We start from the raw sequence: 24,519 nt of genomic DNA, 5'->3' as shown, positions 1-24,519 counted from the left end.
TGTGATTCAGGATAAGTTGTATTTGGTGCCAGAATTTTAAAGAGCACTATTTTGACACTAAAATGTATTCTTCTCTGTATTAATGGCCTACATCTTCAGAGTTTTCACGGTTTTCTAAAAGATTCCTCTTTGGAAAGAAGAAATCTGAAAGTCCTATCATGCCGTTCCTCCTGGTGTCTCTAAATTGGAAACAGATAAAGATGCTTATTGGTAATTTCTCATCGTATACTTAGTAACATTTTTATAAAACACAATATAATTTAAAAGGTCTACTTTGGCTGGGCGCAATGGCTCACGCCTGTAATCCCAATGCTTTGGGAGGCCGAGGTGGGCAGATCATGAGGTCAGCAGATTGAGAACATCCTGGCTAACACGGTGAAACTCCGTCTCTACTAAAAATACAAAAAATTAGCCGGGTGTGGTGACGGGCGCCTGTAGTCCCAGCTACTTGGGAGGCTGAAGCAGGAGAATGGCGTGAACCCGGGAGGTAGAGCTTGCAGTCAGTCGAGATCGCACCACCGCACTCCAGCCTGGGTGACAGAGCGAGACTCCGTCTCAAAAAAAAAAAAAAAGAAAAAGAAAAAAAAGTCTACTTTAAAAAACTATTTATGGTTGCTCATCAGTAATTCTTATCTCCAAAAATAAAGCATTCTATTTTCTTGTGTAAAATGTACCAAAACGTATAATAAATGTACCTTTATTTCTAGATGAAAAGATGGGTACTATACGCATAGGTTTTTCTTTTTTCATGACTGGCGGTCTCAGGAAAGTGGTGGCAGAAGGGGCTGCTGCACAGTGTCCCAGTTCTTTGGAGGCTGGGGACATGGATTTGGAATGAGATGGGACCACCTGTGTCCCAGGCGCCGCCGTCAGGTGGAGTAGCCGGGTCAGAGAGCACAAGAGAAGAGAAGAGGTGAGTAGATAGGGCAGGAAAAGGGGCCCGGCATGATCCAGATGGCGGTGCAGAAGCAGAGGCTGTGGGCATCAGGAGGAGAGCTGGGGATAAAGTACTGGGTCATCCGTGTGACTGCAGACACCAGCCAGGATGGTGTCAAGAATTCAAGAATAAGGTGGAGAGAAGGGATAGTTTGGGAGCTGCCATCTTCCATGAGGACAGGAGGGTTGGAATGACAGTGAATGACAGAGGAAAGAGGAAAAAGGGGGACCGTGGAGTCCAGAGGCTCAGCCCATGGTGGGCATCCCAGAGGGGATGTGAGTTTGAAGAAAGGAGAGGGAACGGTGTGGAAGGGACAAGGAGATGAGGAGGGCAGGGACAGGTGAGGCAGGGCGCAGGATGCAGGTTCTACTGGGGCAGGAAGGGAGGCAAAGGCTGGCGGATCATAGAGTACCAGCTCCTGGTGCCGCAGCCAGCATCCTAGGTGGCACCATGGCCAGTTGGAAAGGGTGGGAGGAGAGGACAAGAGTCTGACAGGCCAGGAGGCTTCTCAGGAGGCCGAGGCGAGCAGGGGTATGTGCTGTGCCAGAAGGCGGCCCTGGGACCAGCCCCCATCAGTCCCTGTCCCTGGCTTACTGTCCTCCCAGCACTCAGCATGACCTGCTGTCTTAAAATCTGCTTGTCTGATGTCTGTCTGCTTCACAGGGCAAAACTCCAGGGGTCGGGCCATGACCTGTTCACTGCCTTCATCCCCGGCACCTGCGCCAGTGCCCGGCACAGAGCAGGTGCTCAGTAAACTGTACTGTGGGCAGTTCGAGATGAGAGGTGTGGGGCTCAGGGGCAAACCACAACCAGCACTTGGGGGGCAGTGGTCCCAAGGGGAAGTGCTGGGAAGACCTCAGGGGCCCCATCTCCCTTGGGGCTGGAGTCTGGAGGAGCTGGGCCCTTTCCTGCCCTTGCACCTTGAAGGCCCTTTCTTCTGTTAACCAGGCTTACTCTGCAGCACCACAGCTCCCCGGGCCCTGCCCTTCGGTTGTCACCACCGCCTCTGCACACCCCACCGGCCCCGGGCTGCTTTCTCTGCCTCCCCATAGGTAGTGCAGGGTGCAGAGTCAGCATCCGATGGTGGTTTAAGGAATGAACAAATGAGAACTTCCGCAGGACCCAAGAGTTTTGTTCCTTTTTGCTCTGCATCTTGTCTTTAAAGGGAGGATTCATTCATCTTGTTAAAAAATGTGGCAGGTGATCAGAACACTGGACAATATATTCGAATGTCAGCTCCAAGTCATGCTGCAGAGCAGAACTACCCTTACCTCACATGCAGCCTGGTGCAAATACAATACACCATGCAATGTGTCAGGGTCATATAGCAAGTTCATCGGAGTGAGAATTGCATGACTGATGTCAGTGATATCCTCAAGTTTCTGCAAATGATCCTGCCTCCGTGGCACTACCATCAGGCGGTCCACCAGCAGTAATCCATGTCTACGTTTCATTGTGGAGAAAGGAATTCTATCTCACTTTTTAAATTATTATTATTATTATTATTATTATCATCATCATTTGAGATGGAGTTTCGATCTTGTTGGCCAGGCTGAAGAGCAATGGCACAATCTCGGTTCACTGCAACCTCTGCCCCCAAGGCTCAAGAGATTCTCTTGCCTCAGCCTCCTGAGTAGCTGGGATTACAGGCACCCACCACCACACCTGGCTAATTTTTTGTATTTTTTTAGTAGAGATGGAGTTTTGCCATGATGGCCAGGCTGGTCTCAAACTTCTGATCTCAAGTGATCCACCCGCCTCAGCCTCCCAAAATGCTGGGATTACAGGCATGAGCCACCGTGCCCAGCCTCTATCTCACTTTTTAACACGCTACAATTTAATACCACCTGACATGCTGTACATAGGAATCAGGATAGATTTGGGATAAACGAGTCTTAATGAAAGGATACAGTCTCTCCCTCTAAAGTCTAAAGAAACCTGAGCCTCAGCCCACATGGGTGGGAGCCACAGGAGAGGTCGGCTCCCTTCTGAGGTGCTGCCTGCTTTCGCTGACGGCCTTTGATCTGCAGCTCCACTAACGCATACCCTGAATACCATCAGGTGTGCTTAAACCTTCCGCCAAACACGGGATTTGTTGGGACAAAGTTATTGCAGACAAGGGACGTGATACTGTGAAATATATATTTGGTCTTCAACCCCGCCTCCTGGCATACAACTCCTAAAATCTGTGGAATCTCCAAAGTGAGTTCTTTATGCGCATGATTGGCTGATGGCTCACATAGCTTCAGGATGGGGTCGGTCACTGGAGAGCCCAAGGCAGGATTAGAGGGGTGGGACTTTCAGCCCAGCCCAACCTTGGAGGTGGGGAGAGGGGCTGATGGCTTAGGTAATCACTAATGGCCTTCATGATTTAATCAATCACGAAGCTTCCAGAAAAAAAAAAACCTAAAAGGACAGGGCTTATAAAGTTTCCCGGTAGCTAAACACATCGAGACCAACAGGAAGGCCAACAGGAGCTCATTCGCAGGCAGGGAGGGGACGTACCCCAACTCCGTGGGGGCATAAGCCCCCATGCTCCAGACCCTTCCAGACCTCTGTCTGTCTTCCTCTGACTGTTGGTAGCCTTTAAAATATCCTTTGTAATAAACTAGTAAACGTGAGTGTTTTCCTGAGTTCTGTGAGCCATTCTAGCAAATTAACTGACCGGAGGAGGGGTTGTGGGAACCCTGATTTATAGCCAGTCAGTCAGAAGCACAGGCAAGATAACCTGGGGCTTGCACCTAGCATCAGAAATGCGGCAGGGTGGGGGCAGTCTCGGGGACGGAGCCCTCCACCTGTGGGATCTCACACTATCTCCAGGTAGACAGGGTAGCGATGGAATGAAACGCAGAGCTGGTGTCTGCTGCAGGACTGCTTGCTCGCTTTTTGGTGAGGAAAAAACTCCACACATTTGGTCATAGCAGTCTTCTGTGTTGATTCTTGTTGTGGTGTGAGAGCAAAGGAAAAACTGGGTTTTTCCCTACAAGGGGGAAGTGAAACAGGAAATTCTCCCATGGTCAACATGCCTGAATCCTAGAGTGTGTGCATACTTACATATTTTCCTTTAGAGAGGCAAGGTAGGATTCCGTCTCCGAGGAAGACACGTCTGAGTCTAATTTGGCCAAGTAGCGGTAGACGTAGGAAAACGTCTTGAAGGGGATGCGAGCGGGCCCGCCCTCCGGATCGTCCGTGAGGATCTCACACAGGTGCTTCAGCGCAGTGTTCAAGGACTAGGAGCACCACAGCCAGGTGGGGAGAAAAACAGTTACTCCTGGCATCACTCACATTGAAAATAGGCACCAGCAGAATCAACACTCTAGCATATCTGCCAGAAATTCTCCAAAAAGTACGCTCTCCATCGAACTGAGAACTAGGGGAATGTACAATTGCCATAATGAAAAATCAAAAGAAAAGGTTTGAATGGAGTGCAATTGACCAGGAAAAAATTCTAATTCACAGATCTTATTTTCTATTCAAATAGAAATGACTGTTACAGACAAAAGGAAGCATCAATGTCTTTAAAACCAACTTCCTAAGCTAATGCAGAACTGTGCAGCCCCAACTGGCCCAGAGACACACCCGGGGATGTGCCCAGGGGCTGAATGAACTCTGCCACCAGCCAGAGGTGCTGCCTGCAGAGGGCAGGGCTGGCAGCCAATGGCCTGCATGCCTACAAGGAGGCCCTGGGTGTCAGCCGATGCCCACCAGGCAGAAGGGAGGGCTCTGTCCTGGCTCCATCCCTGTTCACACAGAAGGCTCTGGGCTCTGTCTTAGCTCCAGGACAACACCTGGACTTCCTCCCTGCAAACCATTCATCTCCCTCACACTCTTCCAAACTGCTGGGCTCACCTCAGACAGCGGCCCACCCTCCGCTTTCAGAGGGAAAGCCCGTCCTCTAAGCAACCTTCCTGCCTCCACACGGCAGACGCTTTTAGCACCTGCCCTCCCAGCCAAGGCCCTGGTTGGGGCAGCTAACAGGCCAAGGTCATCTTCATGAGACCAGAGGCTTCGTGGTGCTGGAACTGCAGAGCTTGGGCACCAGGGCCCCCCCGGGGCCAGCCCGTGGCCTCCCACCTCCAACTTGCTCAATTCATCCTTGTTGAAAAAACATGAGCTGTTTGTGTGTGTGTTTGTTTGAAGGAGGTGGGGGAAACCTTGTAACACAAGATTACTATCTTTTCAAAAGAAAATGCATAGCCCAGGTCTCCTTTTCTCCTTCTGCACCAAGACATCACGGTGACCTGCAGCCTTCAACACCCTGGCCAGGGTAAGCTGGGGGGGCAGGTATCCTAATTCCGCAGCTGGCCTATGGGACCCTCCCCTCGGTCCCCACCTCGAGTCCCTTCTGTGAAGCCCGTCCTTGCCAGAGTGGCTCTCTCGTACCTGCTTGGATGGTCACACTGCCTACTGATGAAGGTGAGCTCACACGGGTGGCTGCTGAAATGTACCCCCCCTTGCCAACACACACACATGGCAACAGCCCTTCATTCCCTCCACATTTGCCAAGTGCCTGTTACACACCAGAATGTAGCAGTGAACAGACGACTAAGCCCTGCTCAGGTGGAGATCCCAGTCGAGTGGGAAAGCCACAACACCTGGATTCTAGGGTGCTCTGGAAGGGGGCATGCCTGGAGCAGCAGGCAGGCAGTGCCGGGATGGAGGGTGACATTTTCAATCGGGTGGTCAGGGAAGGTCAGAGCAGGTAGCATGTAAGCACAGACCCAGGGGGAAGGAGCCGGTCATGTGGGATGCTGGGAGAATTCCAGGGGACTTCTGTGTGTTCCAGAAACCGCCAGGAGCTCTGGGTAGCTAGAGCAGGCCATGGAGAGGCAGGAACGTGGGAAATGAGGTCAGCGGGATGGGGTGGGGGGCAGATCACGGGGGTCTTTACAGACCCAGGTTGGACTTGGGCTTTGGCTGGGTTCTATGGGAAGGTGTCAAAGGGTTTTAAACAAAGGCAGAGCACTGTGGAGTGTTTCTAAGGAGTCCTTCTGCCGATGTGTGAACAGGAGGAGGCCCCAGTGATGAGGGCGGAAGGCAGGAACCCAGTGATGAGGGCGGAAGGCGGGAACCCAGTGATGAGGGCGGAAGGCGGGAACCCAGTGATGAGGGCGGAAGGCGGGAACCCAGTAATGAGGGTGGAAGGCAGGAACCTGGTGAGGAGGCTGCTGGAATAATACAGCCAGGGGCCTGGGTGGCAGCAGCCACTGGGAAGGGCCGGACTCAGCCTCTCCTGAAAGTGGAGTTACCAGAACTCGCTGTTGGCTGCATGTGGGCAGGGACAGAACCGTGAAAAGTGGCTCCACTGTTTGGAGCCTGAACAGCTGCAAGGGTAGATTTGCTATCAACTGGGAAGTTCCAGAGAGAAGCTGAGTTTGGGGTGGCTTCCACTGACATGTCTGTCAGGCACCCAGTGGAACTGGTGACTCAGGTCGCTACTTAGTAGGCCTAGCACTCACAGAGGAGACTCGGGAGCATGGTGAGAGGTGTATAAAACGAGAATTGAGTTATTACACAGGTGGGATGGGAATTTCACCAGGGGGGATGGGGTACATTGGGGGATGGTGTACACGGGAGGAGGATGGTATACATGGGCAGGATGGTATACACGGACGGGATGGGGTACACAGGAGGATGGTGTATATCAGGGGGATGGTGTATACTGGGGGATGGTGTACACGGGGATAGTGTACACGGTGGGGGATGGTGTACATGGGGGATGGTGTACATGGGGGGATGGTGTATATGGTGGGGATAGTGTACATGAGGTGAGGGATGGTATACATAGAGGGATGGTGTGCAGCATGGGGATGGTGTATATGGGGGATGGTGTACATAGGGGGATGGTGTACATGGGGGGACGGTGTACATGGGTGGGGTGGTGTACACGGGCAGGGTGGTGTACACGGGGATGGTGTGCAGGGGTTGGTGTGTCCTAAGAGGAGATGAGGTGTACATGGGGGATAAAGATTATTACCACGAAGGAGAGGAAGGTGTACACGGGCAGGGTGGTGTACATGGGGGATGGTGTACATGAGGAGGATGGTGTACATGAGGGGGATGGTGTACATGGGGGGGATGGTGTATACAAGGGAGATGGTGTATACAAGGGGGATAGTGTACATGGGGGGATGGTGTACATGAAGGGAAAGGTGTACATGGGCAGGGTGGTGTACATGGTGGATGGTGTACACGAGGAGGATGGTGTACACAGTGGGATGGTGTACACGGCAGGGGATGGTGTACATGGGGGATGGTGTACACAGGGATGATGGGTGTACATGGGCAGGGTGGTGTACATGGGGGAAGGTGTACACAAGGGGGATGTGTACATGAGCAGGATGGGGTACACAAGCAGGATGGTATACACAGGGGGCATGGTATACACAGTGGGGTGGCATACACGGGGGGGATGGTGTGTACGAGCAGGATGGTATGTACAGCTGAGCCCCATGAGGTTGCTGAGGTGGGAGGACAGTGCATGGACACACCATACCACCAAGAGCTGGGGAGTGAGGGACCAGCAAGAGGACCTGGAAGGCACGGCCAGGAGGGAGGCTGCTTGTGAGTGAAGAAAAGCGTTTCCTGGTGGAGAGAGCAATCTCCTGTGTCAAAGCACACGGGACAGGCCAGGAAGGACAAGGACTGGTGGGTGGCACAGGATTTTCTCGGAGCCCAGTGCTGTGCTGGAGCCGGCTCATGAGCCAACTGCGAAGTTTCCAGTAGTTGTGTGAGCTGGAGGACTTCACCTTGGCAGCCTGAACTCAGCTGCAGTGGGAGTATTTACACCACATCACTTGGCAAACATGGCTGAGAACCAGGACCTTCCCGAGCAGGCTGGTACCCCGCAGGCTGCTGGGGTGGGGTGTGAGGGCAGACTGAGAGCTCCGGCTTGCAGCAGCCACGGAGGCGGCTGGCATCCCTGGGGAATCGCCTGCAGGGATGAATCCGGGGCTGTGCTTCTGAGGGAAGCACAAGAAACAAACACAGTAGGGCCAGCGTCCCCACAGGAATGCTGCAGACGCAGGGAAAGGGCCGCCACGAGCCAGGCCAGGCCTGTCTGGCTCCATAGCGGCTGTGTCAGGAATAAACCCCACATCCTCAGGGACAGGAAAGGGCTCCGAGCCCGCTCCAGGCTATGGGACAAAATGACCCCCCTACAGAACACCGTGGTCACAGCAAGGCTGATAACACACACAGCCCGCTGTCCTCCTCTGGCAGTGAAAATAATGACAGTCACCTCGTGTGGTTACTGTGAGGAGCAGAGAGACACCCTGGCCAGGCCCAGAGGGTCTCAGCAATCACCCAAGTCACCCAGCCAGGACTGGAGCGCAGCTGGTGGGCCTCTGAGCTCATCCCAGTGACTACTCCATTTTTTTATGTCTAGCAGCTGCCAGGTGGGCTACAGGAACAAGACCCGGGGCAGAGACGTCGCCTACTTGGGGACCCAGACATTTGGCTGCAGGAGATGGAGCCCTGAACACAACTGAGCTCCCCGTCCCCAGCGGCCTCATGGAGCAGTTCCTCCCATTTCCACCCGCTTCCCATGCCAGCAGTGCCGGTGGGTTGGCAGCTGCACCTGGTGCTGCTGAGGTGGACGGCACGGTTAGCAGGTGAGTGCAGCCCCCAGGGCAACGTGATGCTCTCTCTAGGAAAAGTGCAGAACCCGTTCTGTGGAGCTGCGGGCACCGCTCCAGGACCGCTGCACACGTGGCTCCCCTAAAAGACTGTCCCCAAGAGAGGACTTGCTCAAAGTAGAGTCGTGTATTTCACAATCCATGTTGCTTGCTTGAAACTTTCAAAGACATGTTGTTATGACGGGATTTGCTTTTACACCCGACACAAATGGAAGTCCGTCACCACCGTGTGCAGGATTGCGGGGCCTCAGGAAGGATGAGTCGGGAAGGAAGGAGTTGGCGTGGATGGAGCAGGCAGATGAGATCTGTGTAACGCGCTGTTCCAAGGCTTCAGAGGAAGTGATATTTAAGGAAAAAGACATCAAAACACTCGAGCATCACTGCCTCTGCAAAGGCGTGATGACACTACCCACGTCAACGCTTCTGACAATAAGATCTGCAGCAATCTTTATATCCAGAAGGATTCATAAGGCAACTGGCTTGATCTTGTGCAGTTACATTTCTTCAAATTTATTTCTCAATTCCAAAGGCCTGGGGGTGGCACGGTCACTTGTACACCAGCCAAAAGACCCTCTCCTCGGCACAGCTGCCCCATGCTGCCCTCCGCCATGCTGCTGATTTATTCTCCCGTGTGCGATACGTGCTGGGCAGAGGTGATTGGCAAGCTGCACTTAGTTGCTTTTTTTTTTTTGAGATGGAGTTTTACTCTTTTCACCCAGGCTAGGGTGCTATGGTGCGATCTCAGCTCACTGCAACCTCCGCCTCCTGGGTTCAAGCGATTCTCCTGCCTCAGCCTCCTGAGTAGGTGGGATTACAGGTGCCCACCACCACGCCCAGCTAATTTTCGTATTTTTAGTAGAGACGGGGGTTTCACCATGTTGGTCAGGCTGGTCCTGAACTCCTGACCTCAGGTGATCCACCCGCCTCGGCCTCCCAAAGTGCTGGGATTACAGGCGTGAGCCTTTGTGCCCGGCCAAGCACTTAGTTTTTTTTAGTGATCCATAATCTGAAATTCAAACGGAGATGTGTGAAGAACACAGGCACGGGGGCACCCACTATTTTCTGGGCATTTTCGGCATGCCAACTTTGTGGGATTTTTCAGTTTCTAAATTATAGCTGCTCTCAAGATGACACGGGGCCCCTCAACAGTCACCTCACACCTCCCCAAGGGCACCTCTCAGCTGGCATGGAAACGAAAATAGGCCCGTTTTACACAGAATCAGAACACAGGAAGTCCCCCCCCTCCGAGGCTCGGCTGCCTGTGCTGGGGGTAGAGACTGAATTCCAGTGAAGCCGCGCCTCTAACCCAGCACTGCGTTTTTAAAAGCCTCTAACCCAGCACTGCATTTTCAAAAGCTTAAGGGCCTTTTCATCAAATTCTGTTATCCTCTAGAGTTTTCTAATTTAAAACCATTTCTGGGGCTGACAGCAGGTAAGGGTAGGAGGCCCTGAATGGGAAGCAGCAGTTCACCCCATGGCTAGGGTGTGATACCCTGTCCAGGACAGGGAAGGGGAGGCCACAGCGGCCCACATCAGCGGCCCATGGGAACCTCCAGCGGAAGGGGCAAGGCTGGTCAGTGGAGCGTGGGCCCTGCCTCTTTCCCACAGAGGGAGGGACATGAGCAATCAGGGAAACTGGAGCTGGAGCCAGGGGAGTCAGGAGCCCAAGCAGATCCTTTGTTTCAGGGACAGCTTCCTAAACATGCCTATGGCCTCAGGCTCCCACTGAGCGGTGGGGGCATGGCTGTGTCTTCCCACCAGCTGCAGGGGCTACGAGGAATTCTGTTGGCCTTTCTTGGACATGTCCAAGTGGGCTTTCGAGCCCTAGCTGGGGAAACCTGGAAGGAAATGGCAGCAAGGAGTAAGCCAGGATGCAGCCTCTGTCACTGGCGCAGGTGGCCGTCACATCGGGTCAGCAGGGTACCGTGATAGGTCAGTCACTGAATCTGACATGCTGGAGCACAGCTGGATGGGGCGATGTTCTGAGAGCTCCAGAGTGTATGTTGTCAGAAGGCCGAGGTTGAATGCCTTCCAGGGGATGAATCACTTCAGGACACAAAATGATTTTGATGATTGTCCCGAGGAGTTGTTCTTCTCCAAGACAGGAAATCTCAGGCGAAAACTTGAATAAGGTGGGCTGCACACTCCTTGGGCTACGGAGCCATTAGGAGGAATCCTCTCCTCTCCCCACTTCCAAGTCACCTGTTGTGACTCAGCTTCTCTCTGCCTTGGGGCACCAGCCTGCAAACCTGACGGTGCCTTCCTCAAAGGGCTGTCGGGAGGATTCCAGAGAATACACATGCAGGGCTCTGCGCACTCCCGCACATGGTCAAACCCTAGAAATCATGGCCACTGCGTGCACCGTGTTCAGATGGAAAGCTGCGCTAGACACGTGTGCATCTGTGGTTGTAAACGAAGAGAGATGCTTCTGTGATTAAGAAAGTTCAAATGTGTTTAAAAGCCTGACTATCCAGGCGCAGTGTCTTACACCTGTAATCCCAGCACTTTGGGAGGCTGAGGCGGTGGATCACGAGGTCAGGAAATCAAGACTATCCTGGCTAACACAGTGAAACCCCATCTCTACCAAAAATACAAAAAATTAGCCGGGCGTGGTGGTGGGCACCTGTAGTCCCAGCTACTCGGGAGGCTGAGGCAGGAGAGTGGCGTGAACCCGGAGGCGGAGGTTGCAGTGAGCCGAGATCGCGCCACTGCACTCCAGCGTGGGCGATAGAGTGAGACTCTGTCTCCAAAAAAAAAAAAAGCCTCACTGAAGTCTATGTTATTTGTTTTGATCATAACGGACTGACAAGTATGGGGATGAAAGACTTGGTTCACAATTTTCTTATCTTAAAAAAAGATCTCCATGCTTAAAAGACAAAAGAAAACATTTTGATCCACAGCTTTAATGCTCAGGATCATTAATGGCATTGTAGAAATGGAAAAATAAAAGTCAGCCAGGCTCTGTGGCTTGCACCTATAAATCCCAGAACTTTGGGAGGCCAAGACGAGAGGATTGCTTGAGCTCAGGAACTGACACCAGCCTGGTCAACATGGCAAGATACTTGTCTCTACAAAAAATAAACAATTAGCTGGGTGTGGTGCCGCAGGCCTGTAATCCCAGTGACTTGGGAGGCTGAGGTGGGAAGATCGCTTGAGTACAGCTGCAGTGAGCTATGATCATGCCACTGCACTCCAGCCTGGGTGGCAGAACGAGACCCTGTCTCTTACAGAAAAAAGAAAAAAATTTTTAAATAAAAGCCACAACATAGAAATATAGTCATTTCACCATGCAAGCACATCAAAACATTGAGAAGGAGGACAGGAATCTCTTAACACCCAGATAGCAATTTAATGTCCTTGATCACCTGCCTGGGGCAGCTCACAGTGCCCCTTAACCTGAATTGATGGCTTTTGATGTAATAACTAGAGCAGTGTTCAGGGATTCAAGGATGTAACAGGACATCAGCTCCAATAACCTGGTGATGTTTGACCATTTTGTTCACTCCAGAACCTTCAGCACTTAGAACGGGGTCTGGCACAAAATAATGCACAGTAAACATTTGTGGAATGAATGATACGTATGACTCAGAAATTAAAACAGAGGTTTCCAGTCTTTTTGGAGATCTTCAACTCAACGAATTTGACGAGAGTGATTTCTAAGAGAAATAAATGTAACAGCACAGAGAGTACACCTGCCACAAGCCATGCCCCGCCATAGATGCAGGGAGCAGGAATGACTATCCCACTCATGCAGGCAGCGGCTAGCCACCAATGACACAGCACCCTATGTGAAATAAACATCCGCAGGCGGTAATCCACTACAAATTCTTCTCATCGCACTTCACTTCTTTATTTCCTCCTTTTTGAAGGTATTTTTTAAAGCATAAAAATGAACACTTATGATGCCAAGCAACATGATGAAACCCCTCCTTGAATTCACAGCTTTGTGTTCTTAGCACACCTCCAAGCCACCCAGGGCCAACAAGGTCAACAACACAAGTGTCCACACCAAGGCCTGGCGGGTCCGAGCCCCTCCTGTCTACCCGGCACACCCCGAAACAGGTGTTTGAGCTCAGCGCTCTGTGGGCCGCGGGAGCCAGGGCAGAGCAGGCATCCCTGGCAACAGACAAGGACCCCAGACGAGCACATACTCCTCTGAGGGAGGAGAGGTCAGCTCTCACACCTGAACCTGACCCTGAGTCTACAGCCGCACTGGACCAGAGCAGAGGGTGACTGTGGCTTTCTACGCCCAGGAGGGGCCTCCAGCACCTATGGAAGGAGTCAAGGGCAAATCTGGAGTCCTGCTGGCAAAGGTGGCTCCAGTTAGGAGACAGGCAGGAACCCACAGTGACACACAGCATGCTTCCTGGTGTCAATTTATTCTCTGTGGGTCAAGTAACATATGATAGGAAGAACACAAAAGAATGTGTGCTGTTTGTGATGTCTCTTCCCCAGGAATCAGTTTACATGGCCAAGCTCTATCCTTAACACAATGTCTCCATCTAGTGTCACACTAGATTGGAGATTTGGCCTTATTTTCCAAATCACATTCAATTGTGTTTTAAATCTATTGCTCAATTTTCACAATTAGGAAGGCAAAACTATAAAGATGGATCAAAAACATAAATTATTCTAGTTTCTCATCATTGTTAAAATCAAAATTTTACAACTAAGCTTAGAGGCAGAAACCACCAACATTAATTCAAATATTGCATACAATTTTATATTGTTAACATATCGATCTCAGGGCTGGGAGAGGTGGCTCACACCTGTAATCCCAGCACTTTGGGAGGCTGAGGCGGGCAGATCACCTGAGGTCAGGAGTTCAAGACCAGCCAGGCCAACATGGCGAAACTCCGTCTCTACTAAAAATACAAAAAAATTAGCCAGGCATGATGGTGCACACCTGTAATCCCAGCTACTTGGGAGACTGAGGCATGAGAATCACTTGAACCCGGGAGGCGGAGGTTGTAGTGAGCCCAGATCGCACCACTGCACTACAGCCTAGGCGACAGAGCAAGACTCTGAATCAAAAAAAAAAAAAAATATATATATATGTGTGTGTGTGTGTATATATATATGTGTGTGTGTGTATATATATGTATTTATTTATTTATTTAGGTGGGGCACGGTGGCTCACACCTGTAATCTGTAATCCCAGAACTCGAGGCTGGTAGATCACCTGAGGTCAAGACTTCAAAACCAGCCAGGCCAACATGGTGAAACCCCGTCTCTACTAAAAATACAAGAATTAGCTGAACATGGTGGTGCATGCCTGTAATCCCAGCTACTCGGTAGGCTGAGTCAGGAGAATTGCTTGAACCTGGGAGGTTGCAGTGAGCCAAGATCACACCATTGCACTCCAGCCTGGGTGACACAGTGAGACTCCATCTCAAAAAATATATAGCTAGATATAGATATAGATAGATAGATCAGATAGATAGATAGATAGATAAGACAGATAGATAGATAGATAGATAGATAGATAGATAGATAGATAGATAGATAGACAGACAGACAGATTTCACGGAGTTCCAGATTAACAAAGTGACATAAAAATGTCTCCAATAATTAAATGTATTTGCCTTTGTCTATCTTGATAATACCCCTGAGACACTCCCCTGGTGCCATCCGCACCTGTCCTTGCTACTGGAGGGTACCGGGCCTGCCAACATCCAGGCCTTGGCACAAGTAGCCCAGGGCTGACAGGAAGCACCTCCATTGCCTTTGAGCAGTTACACAACAAAACTCTTGCTCATTCTACAGCCGCACCACACCCGCCTCCCTGAGCGCACGGAGCTTCCCACTGGGGCCATCCACCGAGCTGGTGAGCTGTGCTGCACTCAGATGTGACATGGCAGAGGAAGGGAAAGAACAACGCGGTCTGTGATATACAGATGAATACATCTAGTCATATAATTTAGAATGAAAATTTCAGAAAATTACTAACAACACAATTGTCTTTTCATCAAGTCAAAACCAACTACAATTCCGCAATGTACCTCTTGGGGGACACACAGAAGTATGCGTTTCACAGGCCAGGGAGCGAGAAGCGGGAGCTTCAGAAACGTCGTTGCTTCAGGCCACCAGGCAGGGGGACAGGACGCGGGAGGAGGACACGGGTGGTTGGAAGTGGGTGCGCTAGCAACCACGTTGGGTAGGTTTGCGGGTGTTTACCATCACCCATTTCAAGGAATTTGTTTTAATGAAAATGGAATGAAAGAGCTCTGGGCATGGACCAAAGCTGAGTGAGGGCTGTGAAGTAAGCACATGGGCGTCCAGTTATACACGCTGGGCCACAGACTGAAGGGAGGGGGTAAAATCAAATTGTTCATCTGTGTAGTCAAAGGAGCTGGTTCTCCTTGCTCTGCCTCCTTTCTTCGTAAGCTTCACATGGCTGATGCCCGGTTACTCTTCCTTCACCCAACCACCATGTCTCAAAGCAAGACTTTAGCTGAGAAGACTGACTCTGGGTTTGCAAAGGAAGTCCTGCCAACATCATCCCAGCTCCCTTCTCGCCCCGACCTCCCAGGCTCGCCTCGTCACCTGGAGGATATGTCTTACTCCTAAGTCGCTTGGCTTATACTCGAACATCAGCAAAGTTGCACTGTATCTATTAGTTATTAATAATAGACTTCTAAGGCCGCCGTGGTGGCTCACACCTGTAATCCTAACACTTTGGGAGGCCGAGGTGGGCAGATCACTTGAGGTCGGGAGTTCGAGACCAGCCTGACCAACATGGAGAAACCCCGTCTCTACTGAAAATATAAAATTAGCCAGGCATGGTGGCATGCGTCTGTACTCCCAGCTATTCGGGAGGCTGAGGCAGGGGAATTGCTTGAACCTGGGAGGCGGAGGTTGTGGTGAGCTGAGATTGTGCCATTGCACTCCAGCCTGGGCAACAAGAGCAAAACTCCATCTCAAAATAATAATAATAATAATAATAATAATAATAATAATAGATTTCTACTAAAGTAGAAAATAATTATATGCCTCTTTCCACAGATGAGGAAAACAGTTATCAGTTTACAAAATGATTTGTAGTTTTAAAAAGTCATTGATGCATTTTCTTCTAAAACCTAAATATAGTTTAATAGTATCCATATCTTTTATCTACTGTTAACCTTTAAATTGAGGCATTCATAAGTAATTTCTGTAAATTAAAATAACTATAAGCCCCAAAATATTAACATAATAGGCCTGGAGCAGGGGGAAATGCTTTTCTAAGACAAAGTTACTCAAGTGTTTCCTTTAGTTGCGGAAACCGAAAGGATTTTTAGCTGGGGCCATGCTGACACGGAATGACTGACATGCGCTTATAGGTACATACCCCACCAAGCATGCTGCACCCAAGTGCTAAAAAGTTTATCCACTTGATTCTGTTTTCACAAGGATCCAGTTGTAAGAGCGCTTTGAATTTTTCCTTCGGCAGGCACAAGTTCTTCCACTTCTGCTCCAGATCTGTTAATTCCACATACTGCTTGTGGTGACACTGTTTAGAAAACACAGTATGACAATTTACGTACGTTTTAAAACCTGGGAAACACTAGAATGCTGTGAAAATTCAACATACACCGAGTAACCCGACCCACGCAGGGGACAGATGAACTCCAAATGCATGACAGTGGGTTCTGTCAGCCCTGGGGAGGGGAGGCAGGGAAGCCAGTAAGCAGCAACCTTTTATTTCTTAAATGAAAAAAGGACGGTGAAGCGAATACAGCATCATGTTCTGACTTAATGAAACAGGCATACTGATACTGAGTATATGATACTCCACTCTGTCTGAAATGCTTCACAATAAAAAATAAACCTCAGTAAAAAACATTTTAAAAATCCAGCCCCTAAACACATTAACAGTTAGGAGAAATCTTAAAACTGAAAATAAATGTATTCCTTCCACTATATATTTATTTATTTAGTTAGTTAGTTATTTATTTTTGAGATAGTCTCATTCTGTTGCCCAGGCTGGAGTGCAGTGGCATGATCTTGGCTCACTGCAACCTCCACCTCCTAGGGTTAAATAATTCTCCCGCCTCAGCCTCCCAAGTAGCTGGGATTACAGGTGCACAGCACCACACTCTGTTAAGTTTTGTATTTTTATTGGAGACAAAGTTTCACCTTGTTGGCCAGGCTGTTCTTAAACTCCTGACCTCAAGTGACCTGCCTGCCTCAGCCTCCCAAAGTACTGGGATTAAAGGCATGAGCCACCATGCCCGGCCTTCCTTCTACTAGTTTAAACAATCTATCAAAACTGGTAACTTCTGCAATCTGCTAGCAGTATCTTGGATGAAAAGGCTTTGAGCAATTTCAGCATGTCTTTTCCCAAGCTACACCATTCAAGAGTTCTTCATTTCCCTTAAGGCAGCCACGGAAAAGTCCTAGTTTCAGAATTCACTGTATCCTATGCAGAAGTACAGCACTTCACAATGTAGAACGGGATAAGTCAGTTTGAAAATCAAGGTTATGCCACTGGTGTCTCTTTTAGCAAAAGAACCGAGTCATGAGGAATGTCTAGCCTTGCTCCATTACCCACTTTCTAGTAACTCATGTCTCTAAAAACAGGATGGCATGTGGGGCGAAGAAGTGCAAGGCAGGAAGGGGGCCCAGGCTCTCCACAGAACTGGACACCAGAGGCTGCTGCCCACCTTGGGCGCCAAAGTCCAGCCCCGCCTTCAGACAGAGAAGGCAGAGGCTTACTCAGGCCCACACACAGCTTTCACAAATGCACACCTGGAAAACAGACTGGAAAACCCCCCAGGTTCTGGAATTTTGTATTTTTCACCCAGCAGAATCTAGTGTCACGTAAATTTTGTATTTAAAAGAAATTATATTTCACTTTTCTAAAATCTACCCCTGGATAGTTACTTGGGGCTGTTGAAGCTAGAAAAAGACCTCCCAAACACAACATATTTCTTCCTTGAATCAACCTTGACGATATGTGGCAGGGAAAGCAGGACTTCAGGGACCTTGGGAGGTTTGAAATACATCGCCGGGGTGGGCCTCGCTCTGTCATCAATGCACAGTGAATGGTAAGGAAAGCACAGGCCAGTTGCCTGAGGCCACAGAACCCCCCATACCTGCTTGTGCAAAATTTTCAGGAGTCCTTGAGTCAGGCCTGTGTCTGTTTTCTGGGTTGCCGTGGGCATTTCCATTCTGTCCTTTACAGGAAGTGGATCTCCTCTTGACAAAGCTGAAAAATATCTAATAAATAACAGACATCTCTGAAAGCTCATCAATACACAAAAAGCAGCTATGCAATGCAATTTCTTAAATAACCCCCCAAAACAATGGTGATTAGGAAGGACAGCTCTGGGCCGGGCGCGGTGGCTCAAGCCTGTAATCCCAGCACTTTGGGAGGCCGAGGCGGGCGGATCACGAGGTCAGGAGATCGAGACCATCCTGGCTAACATGGTGAAACCCCGTCTCTACTAAAAATACAAAAAACTAGCCGGGCGTGGTGGCGGGCGCCTGTAGTCCCAGCTACTCGGAGGCTGAGGCAGGAGAATGGCCTGAACCTGGGAGGCGGAGCTTGCAGTGAGCCGAGATCGCGCCACTGCACTCCAGCCTGGGTGACACAGCGCGAGACTCCATCTCAAAAAAAAAAAAAAAAAAAAAAGGAAGGACAGCTCTGAAGACCAACATCCCGGGCTTATGTTCTGGTTCCTCCACTTAGTTCTCTGACTTAACCTTCTCTGCATGCCTTAGTTTCTCTGTCGGCAGAGGGGATAATGAGAGTCCCTGTGGAGGGTCGGGGAGCACTGAGTGAGAAGGGCTTGGCGCAGTGGCTGGCACTCGCAAAAGCTCCTTCAACGTGTGTTATTCTTCCCCTCCTTCCTGCCACTTCACAATCAGCTGGAGCTCCATGTATTTTTTTTTTTTTCTAAATTTTTTTTTTTTTTTTTTTTTTTTTTTTTTGAGACGGAGTCTCGCTCTGTTGCCCAGGCTGGAGTGCAGTAGCCAAATCTCGGCTCAGTGCAAGCTCCACCTCCCAGGTTCACGCCATTCTCCTGCCTCAGCCTCCCGAGTAGCTGGAAATGTTTTGAGACAGGGTCTCACTCTGTCACCCAGGCTGGAGTGCAGTGGCATAATCATGGCTCACCGTAGCCTCGACCTCTCAAGCTCAAGGGATCCTCCCGCCTCAGCCTGCTAAGTAGCTGGGACTACAGGCACACACCACCACACCTGGCTAATCTTTTTAATGATTTCTTGTAGAGATGTGGTCTTGCTCCATTGCCCATGCTGGTCTGGAACTCCTGGCCTCAAGTGATCCTCCCAGCTTGGCCTCCCAAAGTGCTGGGATTATAGCTGTGAGCCACTGTGCCAGGCCACCTTCCCACTTTTGACAGGTGGGTTTGGTCTCGCTGCTTTCTGAGGTGATTGACTCTAAGCATCTGCATATTCAACCCTGAGGCAGCCCAGGAACACACAGGTCACCTGCCACCACACTGGGAATGGCAGGTGCTGGCCTGGCTCCCACCTGCCACCCCCCTCCCCCACTTTTCCTGCCTGGTATTTTTCCCCTTAATTGTTCCTTTCTGGGACACTGATATTGCTGCTTATGTTGGGGGCAAGAGTGGGAAACTGTTGGGGCAATAAGTCAAGAGGGAACCCACATCCAGCCTCTGGCTCGTGGTGGGAGGGGTGCCAGGTAAGACCCTCTGAGAAACTCATGCCCCTTGGTATCTTTGCCAGAGGTGGCGATGCTGAAGCCACAACATTTGGGGCCCTAAACTTTAGCATGATGAAAAGAGATAACATATCCAGGAAAATGAACATTAAAGCATCCACCAGGGCCACAGATAACAATTTTAAAGCCATGAGTAGTTAGAAACATTGCTACAGATAAACACGGATAAGTCGATATCTGATAGACTAAAATAAACTTCATATCTCACTCTTCCTCTCTCTTTACACCCCTCAAATTTGACTTTGTTTTCTTGCTGTGTAAGACAACTTCAGCTCCATTTTGTGGCTTTGTGAATGATTTGAAGAAAAGTTAAAATGAAGGCAGCAATGAGTTAGACAAATGTGAACCTTAAGACCTAAAGGGTGCAGGTGAAGAATGGGTGCCTCGTTTTGCCACATTCCTACTAATCAAGGTTTTCACCTATTTCATGGGGGTAATTCCTCATAACTCAGGCAAGGAATCCTGAGCTAGATACGGCCTCTGGAAGCAGAGTTCTCAGTGGGGGATAATGTTCCTCCTCCTTCCCCCCAGCCAAAAGGCATTTGGCAATTTCTGGAGACTCTTTTTGTTGTTGTTGTTTTTGTGGTTGTTTTTGTTTTTGTTTTTTGAGGCAGAGTCTCTCTCTGTGGCCCAGGCTGGAGTGCAGTAGCACCATCTCAGCTCATTGCAACCTCCACCTTCCCAGTTCAAGCAATTCTGCAGCCTCAGCCTCCTGAGTAGTTGGGATTACACATGTGCACCACCAAGCCCAGCTAATTTTTTATACTGTAGTAGAGACGGGGTTTCACCATGTTGCCCCCAGAGTGGTCTCAAACTCCTGAGCTCAGTCAACCCGCCTCAGCCTCCCAAAGTGCTAGGATTACAGGTGTGAGCCACCGCGCCCAGCCTGGAGACATTTTTGATTGTCACAGTAGAGGGTGGATGGTACTCCAGGCATCCGGTGGGTGCAGGCCAGGAGGCTGCTAAGTCCCATCATGCACAGGACGCCCCTTCCTCCTGTGCCTTCCCCAACTGTCAGTAGGGCCGAGGCTGGGAGAGCCTGCTTTTGAGGCGAGACCAACTAATGTTAGCCTCTGCCAGTTCCCTTGAGGCCCACGCCAGCCAAAGCAGCCTCTGTTACTTGACTGATTCTTACGTTCATTGTCCTGTGTGAGGCACAACTGCACGATGGTATCATAAGGAACAGCCGACTCCCTCATGGTGGAGTCCACAGGCTTGGGGGAGGCTGGCTCAGCTCTGCTATCTGCCCACCTGAGAAGCTCCTTTGAAAAGAACCCTAACCTGAGGAAAGAGGAATAGCTACTTGCTTCATCTTTTTTGTTTGTTTTTTCTTTTTTAGACAGACTCTTGCTCTGTCATCCAGGTTGGAGTAGAGTGTTGTGAACATGGCTCACCGAAGCCTCCAGCTCCTGGGCTCAAGCAATCCTCCTGCCTCAGTGTCCTGAATAGCTGGGACTACAGGCATGCACCACCACGGCCGGCTAATTTTATTTTTAGTACAGACAAGGTCTTCTCACGTTGTGCAGGCTGGTCTTGAGCTTCTGAGCTCAAGTAATCTGCCCATCTCGTCCTTCCAAAATGCAGGGATTACAGGTGTGAGCCACCATGCTCAGCCTGCTTGCTTGTTCTATAGCAGTTATGTCCATGGGTATAGTGGTTTCCTGTTTTGGTTTTGATGGGTTTTCTTCTTTCTGTTTCTGCCCCCTTCTTTCTGTGCTGCTTCCTCTTCCTGGAATCCTCTCCTCCCCACCCAAGCCCCAATCTCCCTGCCTATGAAATCTCTCAAGGACCAAGCCACTTTTTGCTTAACTTTCATGACCCTTCATTTTTGCCCTTACCAAGTCCTGCCTTACTTGAGTTACTTTTGAATAGCTCTCCCTAACAGATTATGTCCTGTGACAGCTGAAACACATTTGAGCCTACAATTACATATATACTGCTGAATGAATAATGCCTGGGTTTTCTTCTAAACTCAAAAATTGTTCTTGGTCAGGTGCGGCGGCTCAAGCTTGTAATCCCACCACTATGGGAGGCCAGGAGGTCAGATCACTTGAGGTCAGGGGTTCGAGACCAGCCTGGCCAACATGGTGAAACCCCATCTCTACTAAAAATACAAAAATTAGCTGGGCGTGGTGGCACCCACCTGTAATCCCAGCTACTTGGGAGGCTAAGGCAGGAGAATTGCTTGAACCAGGAGGCAGAGGTTGCAGTGAGCTGAGATGGCAGCAGTGCACTCCAGCCTGGGCCACAGAACAAGACTGTATCTCAAAAATAAGTAAATAAATAAATGGCTCTTGAGAGAAATTAGTAGCATGGTACATTCGGAAAGTTCCTGATTCAGTCTTTATTTATTTATTTATTTATTTATTTATTTATTTATTTATTTATTTTTATGATGGAGTCTTGCTCTATCACCCAGGCTGGAGTGCAGTGGCACGATCTCGGCTCACTGCAACCTCTGCTTCCCAGGTTCAAACAATTCTCCTGCCTCAGCCTCCCATGTAGCTGGCATTACAGGTGCGTGCCAAAAGCCAAGCTAATTTTTGTATTTTCAGTAGAGACGGGGTTTCACCATGTTGGTCAGGCTGGTCTTGAACTCCTGACCTCAGGTGATTCATCAGCCTCAGCCTCAGCCTCCCAAACTACTGGGATTATAGGTGTGAGCCACTGTGCCCAGCCTGATTAAACCTTTTAAAGTGAAGTTTAGGCCGGGTGTAGTGGCTTACACCTGTAATCCCTGCACTTTGAGAGGCCCAAGTGGGTAGATCACCCGAGGTCAGGAGTTCAAGACCAGCCTGGCCAACATGGTGAAACCCTATCTCTACTAAAAATACAAAAATTAGCTGGGTGTGGTGGCGGGTGCCTGTAATCCCAGTTACTTGGGAGGCTGAGGCAGGAGAATCGCTTGAACCCGGGAGGCAGAGGTTGCTGTGAGCCAAGATCTCACCATTGCACTCCAGCCTGGGCAACAAGAGTGAAACTCCATCTCAAAAATAAACAAAGTGAAGCTTAAAATAACTACCTCTAAGGTATTACTAAATATAATTTAATGTTCCAAGAAAATGTTGCTAAATCTTGGAACTTTTTGTAGGGCACAAACTCTTATAAATCCTTTTATTTAAGCTTGAATAACGGTTAAAACCAGAGGCTATATTTCTTTAGCAAGAACTTTGAAAGAGTCTTTCAGAAACCATTGATAAAAGCGTTTCTCAGAGGGCAAGCACTGGATGGACAAGTAGCTCAGTTGGTGGGTAAAATAACAGCCCCAAAGATATCCAGGTCCAAGTTGCAGGAACCTGGGAATGTTACTTTACATGGTAACAGGGATTTTGTAGACTGATTAAGGATCTCGGGTGGGAAAATCGCCCTGGACTATCTGGATGGCAACTGAATGCAATCACCAGGGTCCTTGGAAGAGAGAGGCAGAGGGAGATTTGAAGATGCTGGCCTTGAAAATGGAGGAAGGGGATATGAGCCAAGGAGTCTAAGGAATGCAGCTCTAGAAGCCGGAAAAGGAAAGGAAACGAGCTGGGTTTTCCTGAGAGCCACTGGAAAGAGCAAAGCCCTGCCAACACCTTGATTTTAGCCTAGTGGAACTGATTTTGGACTTCTGGCCTCCAGAACTGCAAGAATGTATGTCTGTGTTTTAAGCTGTCAAGTTTTGTGGTGATTTGTTACAGCAGCCAAAAGAAACTAATTCACCTTGGTTATAGAATTTAGAGAAAGCCAGCAAAATTTGGCTTTTTTTTTCTTTTTAAACTATTTTTCTTATAAAAAAACACAGATGGGGTCTTGCTATGTTACCCAGGCTGGTCTCAAACTCTATTGCTCAAGTGATCCTCCCAGCTTGGCCTCCCAAAGTGCTGGGATTACAGGCGTGAGCCACCAAGCCCAGTCAAAATTTGACATGTTGATGACTAAAATATTTAAATTAAATTTACACCTATGCTGACTCTTGTCATCATAAAAGTGAGTTTTTGTTTTACATCTGTTTATTGAAAAGGGGCAAATAGTTCTCCTGTAAAACCAAGAGGATTTCTTTTAATGCCTCTAAGATCTGTTGACTTGTAACTTTGAGATTATGAATGTCTGTTCCTGGAAAGTGTTGTAATGTTTGTGGCAAAAAAAAAAAAAACTGTGAAGGTTCATTTGCTGGACAGTTTACCGGGAGCACTCTAGGGATGATGACCTCAGTATGACCACGGTCGTCCCGGTTCTAATAAATTTAACCAGCTCTGGGTATACATAGCTTTGAGAGGATTCTCTGCAGATGAGGAACTTAGCTAAAATATTCCTCTTTGTAAAATCATTTCACAAGTAAAGTGACCGCAACCATGTAAATTTTTTTAACATAATGTAGACACTTTTCTGCCCAATGCAATTGCTTTAAATTTTAGTCTATCTTCATCATAAACACTTTTAAACAACTGAGTTGCCATTACTTTGTAGGTAAGTGAGCATTTTGCAATAATTTCGGGTCTCATGGTCGATAAATCGAAATGGTTCCTAGATAGACACTCAAGTATAGATGTCACCAATGCTAAGGGGAAAGTTTTGCCTGATACTCTTATGGACGCTGAGCGCCGCGTCGGGCCCCTGGTCCGGGAGGAGGGCCCTCTGGGCTCGTCTGGCTTGGGCACGTAGACCGGACCGCTCCCCGGGCCGAGGGTGCTTACCCCGCGGACCACTGCAGCACGTCGGCCGGCTGGGTGCGGATGGCAGCCTTGGTGAACTGCTTCAGGATGTCCGGCAGCTCCGGGGGAATGTGGATCTGCTGAGCGCAGAACATGGTGTCGGGAAGCGGCATCGCTCTCCGCAGAAGGGACCAGGCTGGGGAATCGCGGCGCGCTGCGAGGAAGAAGGGCGGCTGTCGGCTAGGGCGCGGTGGAGCCGCTAGCAGCGCGGGGCTAGCGGCCAGGGTCGCCTCCCATCCCTTTCCCAAGGTTGGGGCCGGCTTCGCGGGGCTCTTACCCGCTCCTCCGCGGGCTTCGGGAGAAATGAGGACCAACTGCCCCTCCAATAACACCCCAGACCCTGCAGTTCGCCAGCGCCAGCGGCCACTACGGACGCTCTCGGTATCCAGGCAACCGAGACGCGAGCAGGCCCCGCCCCTGGCACCGCGCACGCGCAGGCGGCCCGAGCCGCCCTGGGGCGGGACGAGGTGTGGCGCAGTCCGGCTCGCAGCCGCAGCTGCTCCCCAGTGGTTCAGAGCCGCGCGAGCTGAGCGTTTCACCTACAAAAGGGTCTTCGGATCGGTT

The 24,519-nt window shown here is 49.7% G+C and overlaps 1 protein-coding gene across 4 annotated transcripts; it reads right to left on the bottom strand.

Annotated features, from left to right (window-relative positions):
- ROPN1L (rhophilin associated tail protein 1 like) lies at positions 1–24,355 on the bottom strand. Of its 4 annotated transcripts, XM_021939242.2 has the most exons (7): positions 24,233–24,333; positions 23,938–24,109; positions 17,652–17,775; positions 15,905–16,066; positions 3,992–4,167; positions 696–815; positions 94–179 (listed from the first exon to the last, which is right to left on the bottom strand). In XM_021939242.2, the coding sequence occupies exons 2-6, from the start codon at positions 24,066–24,068 to the stop codon at positions 704–706; spliced, it is 705 nt and encodes a 234-aa protein (XP_021794934.1). In that variant the 5' UTR covers positions 24,069–24,109; positions 24,233–24,333; the 3' UTR covers positions 94–179; positions 696–703. The 4 variants fall into 4 exon arrangements, with proteins under 4 accessions (XP_009206418.1, XP_003899550.1, XP_021794934.1 ...); XM_009208154.3 differs by lacking the exon at positions 696–815 and having other exon boundaries at positions 1–179; positions 24,233–24,351; XM_021939241.1 differs by having other exon boundaries at positions 23,938–24,355.
- Positions 24,356–24,519: the final 164 nt, after the last annotated feature.

The sequence above is a fragment of the Papio anubis genome, chromosome 5 (assembly GCF_008728515.1).
Source record: "Papio anubis isolate 15944 chromosome 5, Panubis1.0, whole genome shotgun sequence".
Lineage (NCBI taxonomy): Eukaryota > Metazoa > Chordata > Mammalia > Primates > Cercopithecidae > Papio > Papio anubis.
The sequence above is the reverse complement of the archived record's forward strand: the minus strand, read 5'-3'. Positions and strand labels throughout refer to the sequence as shown.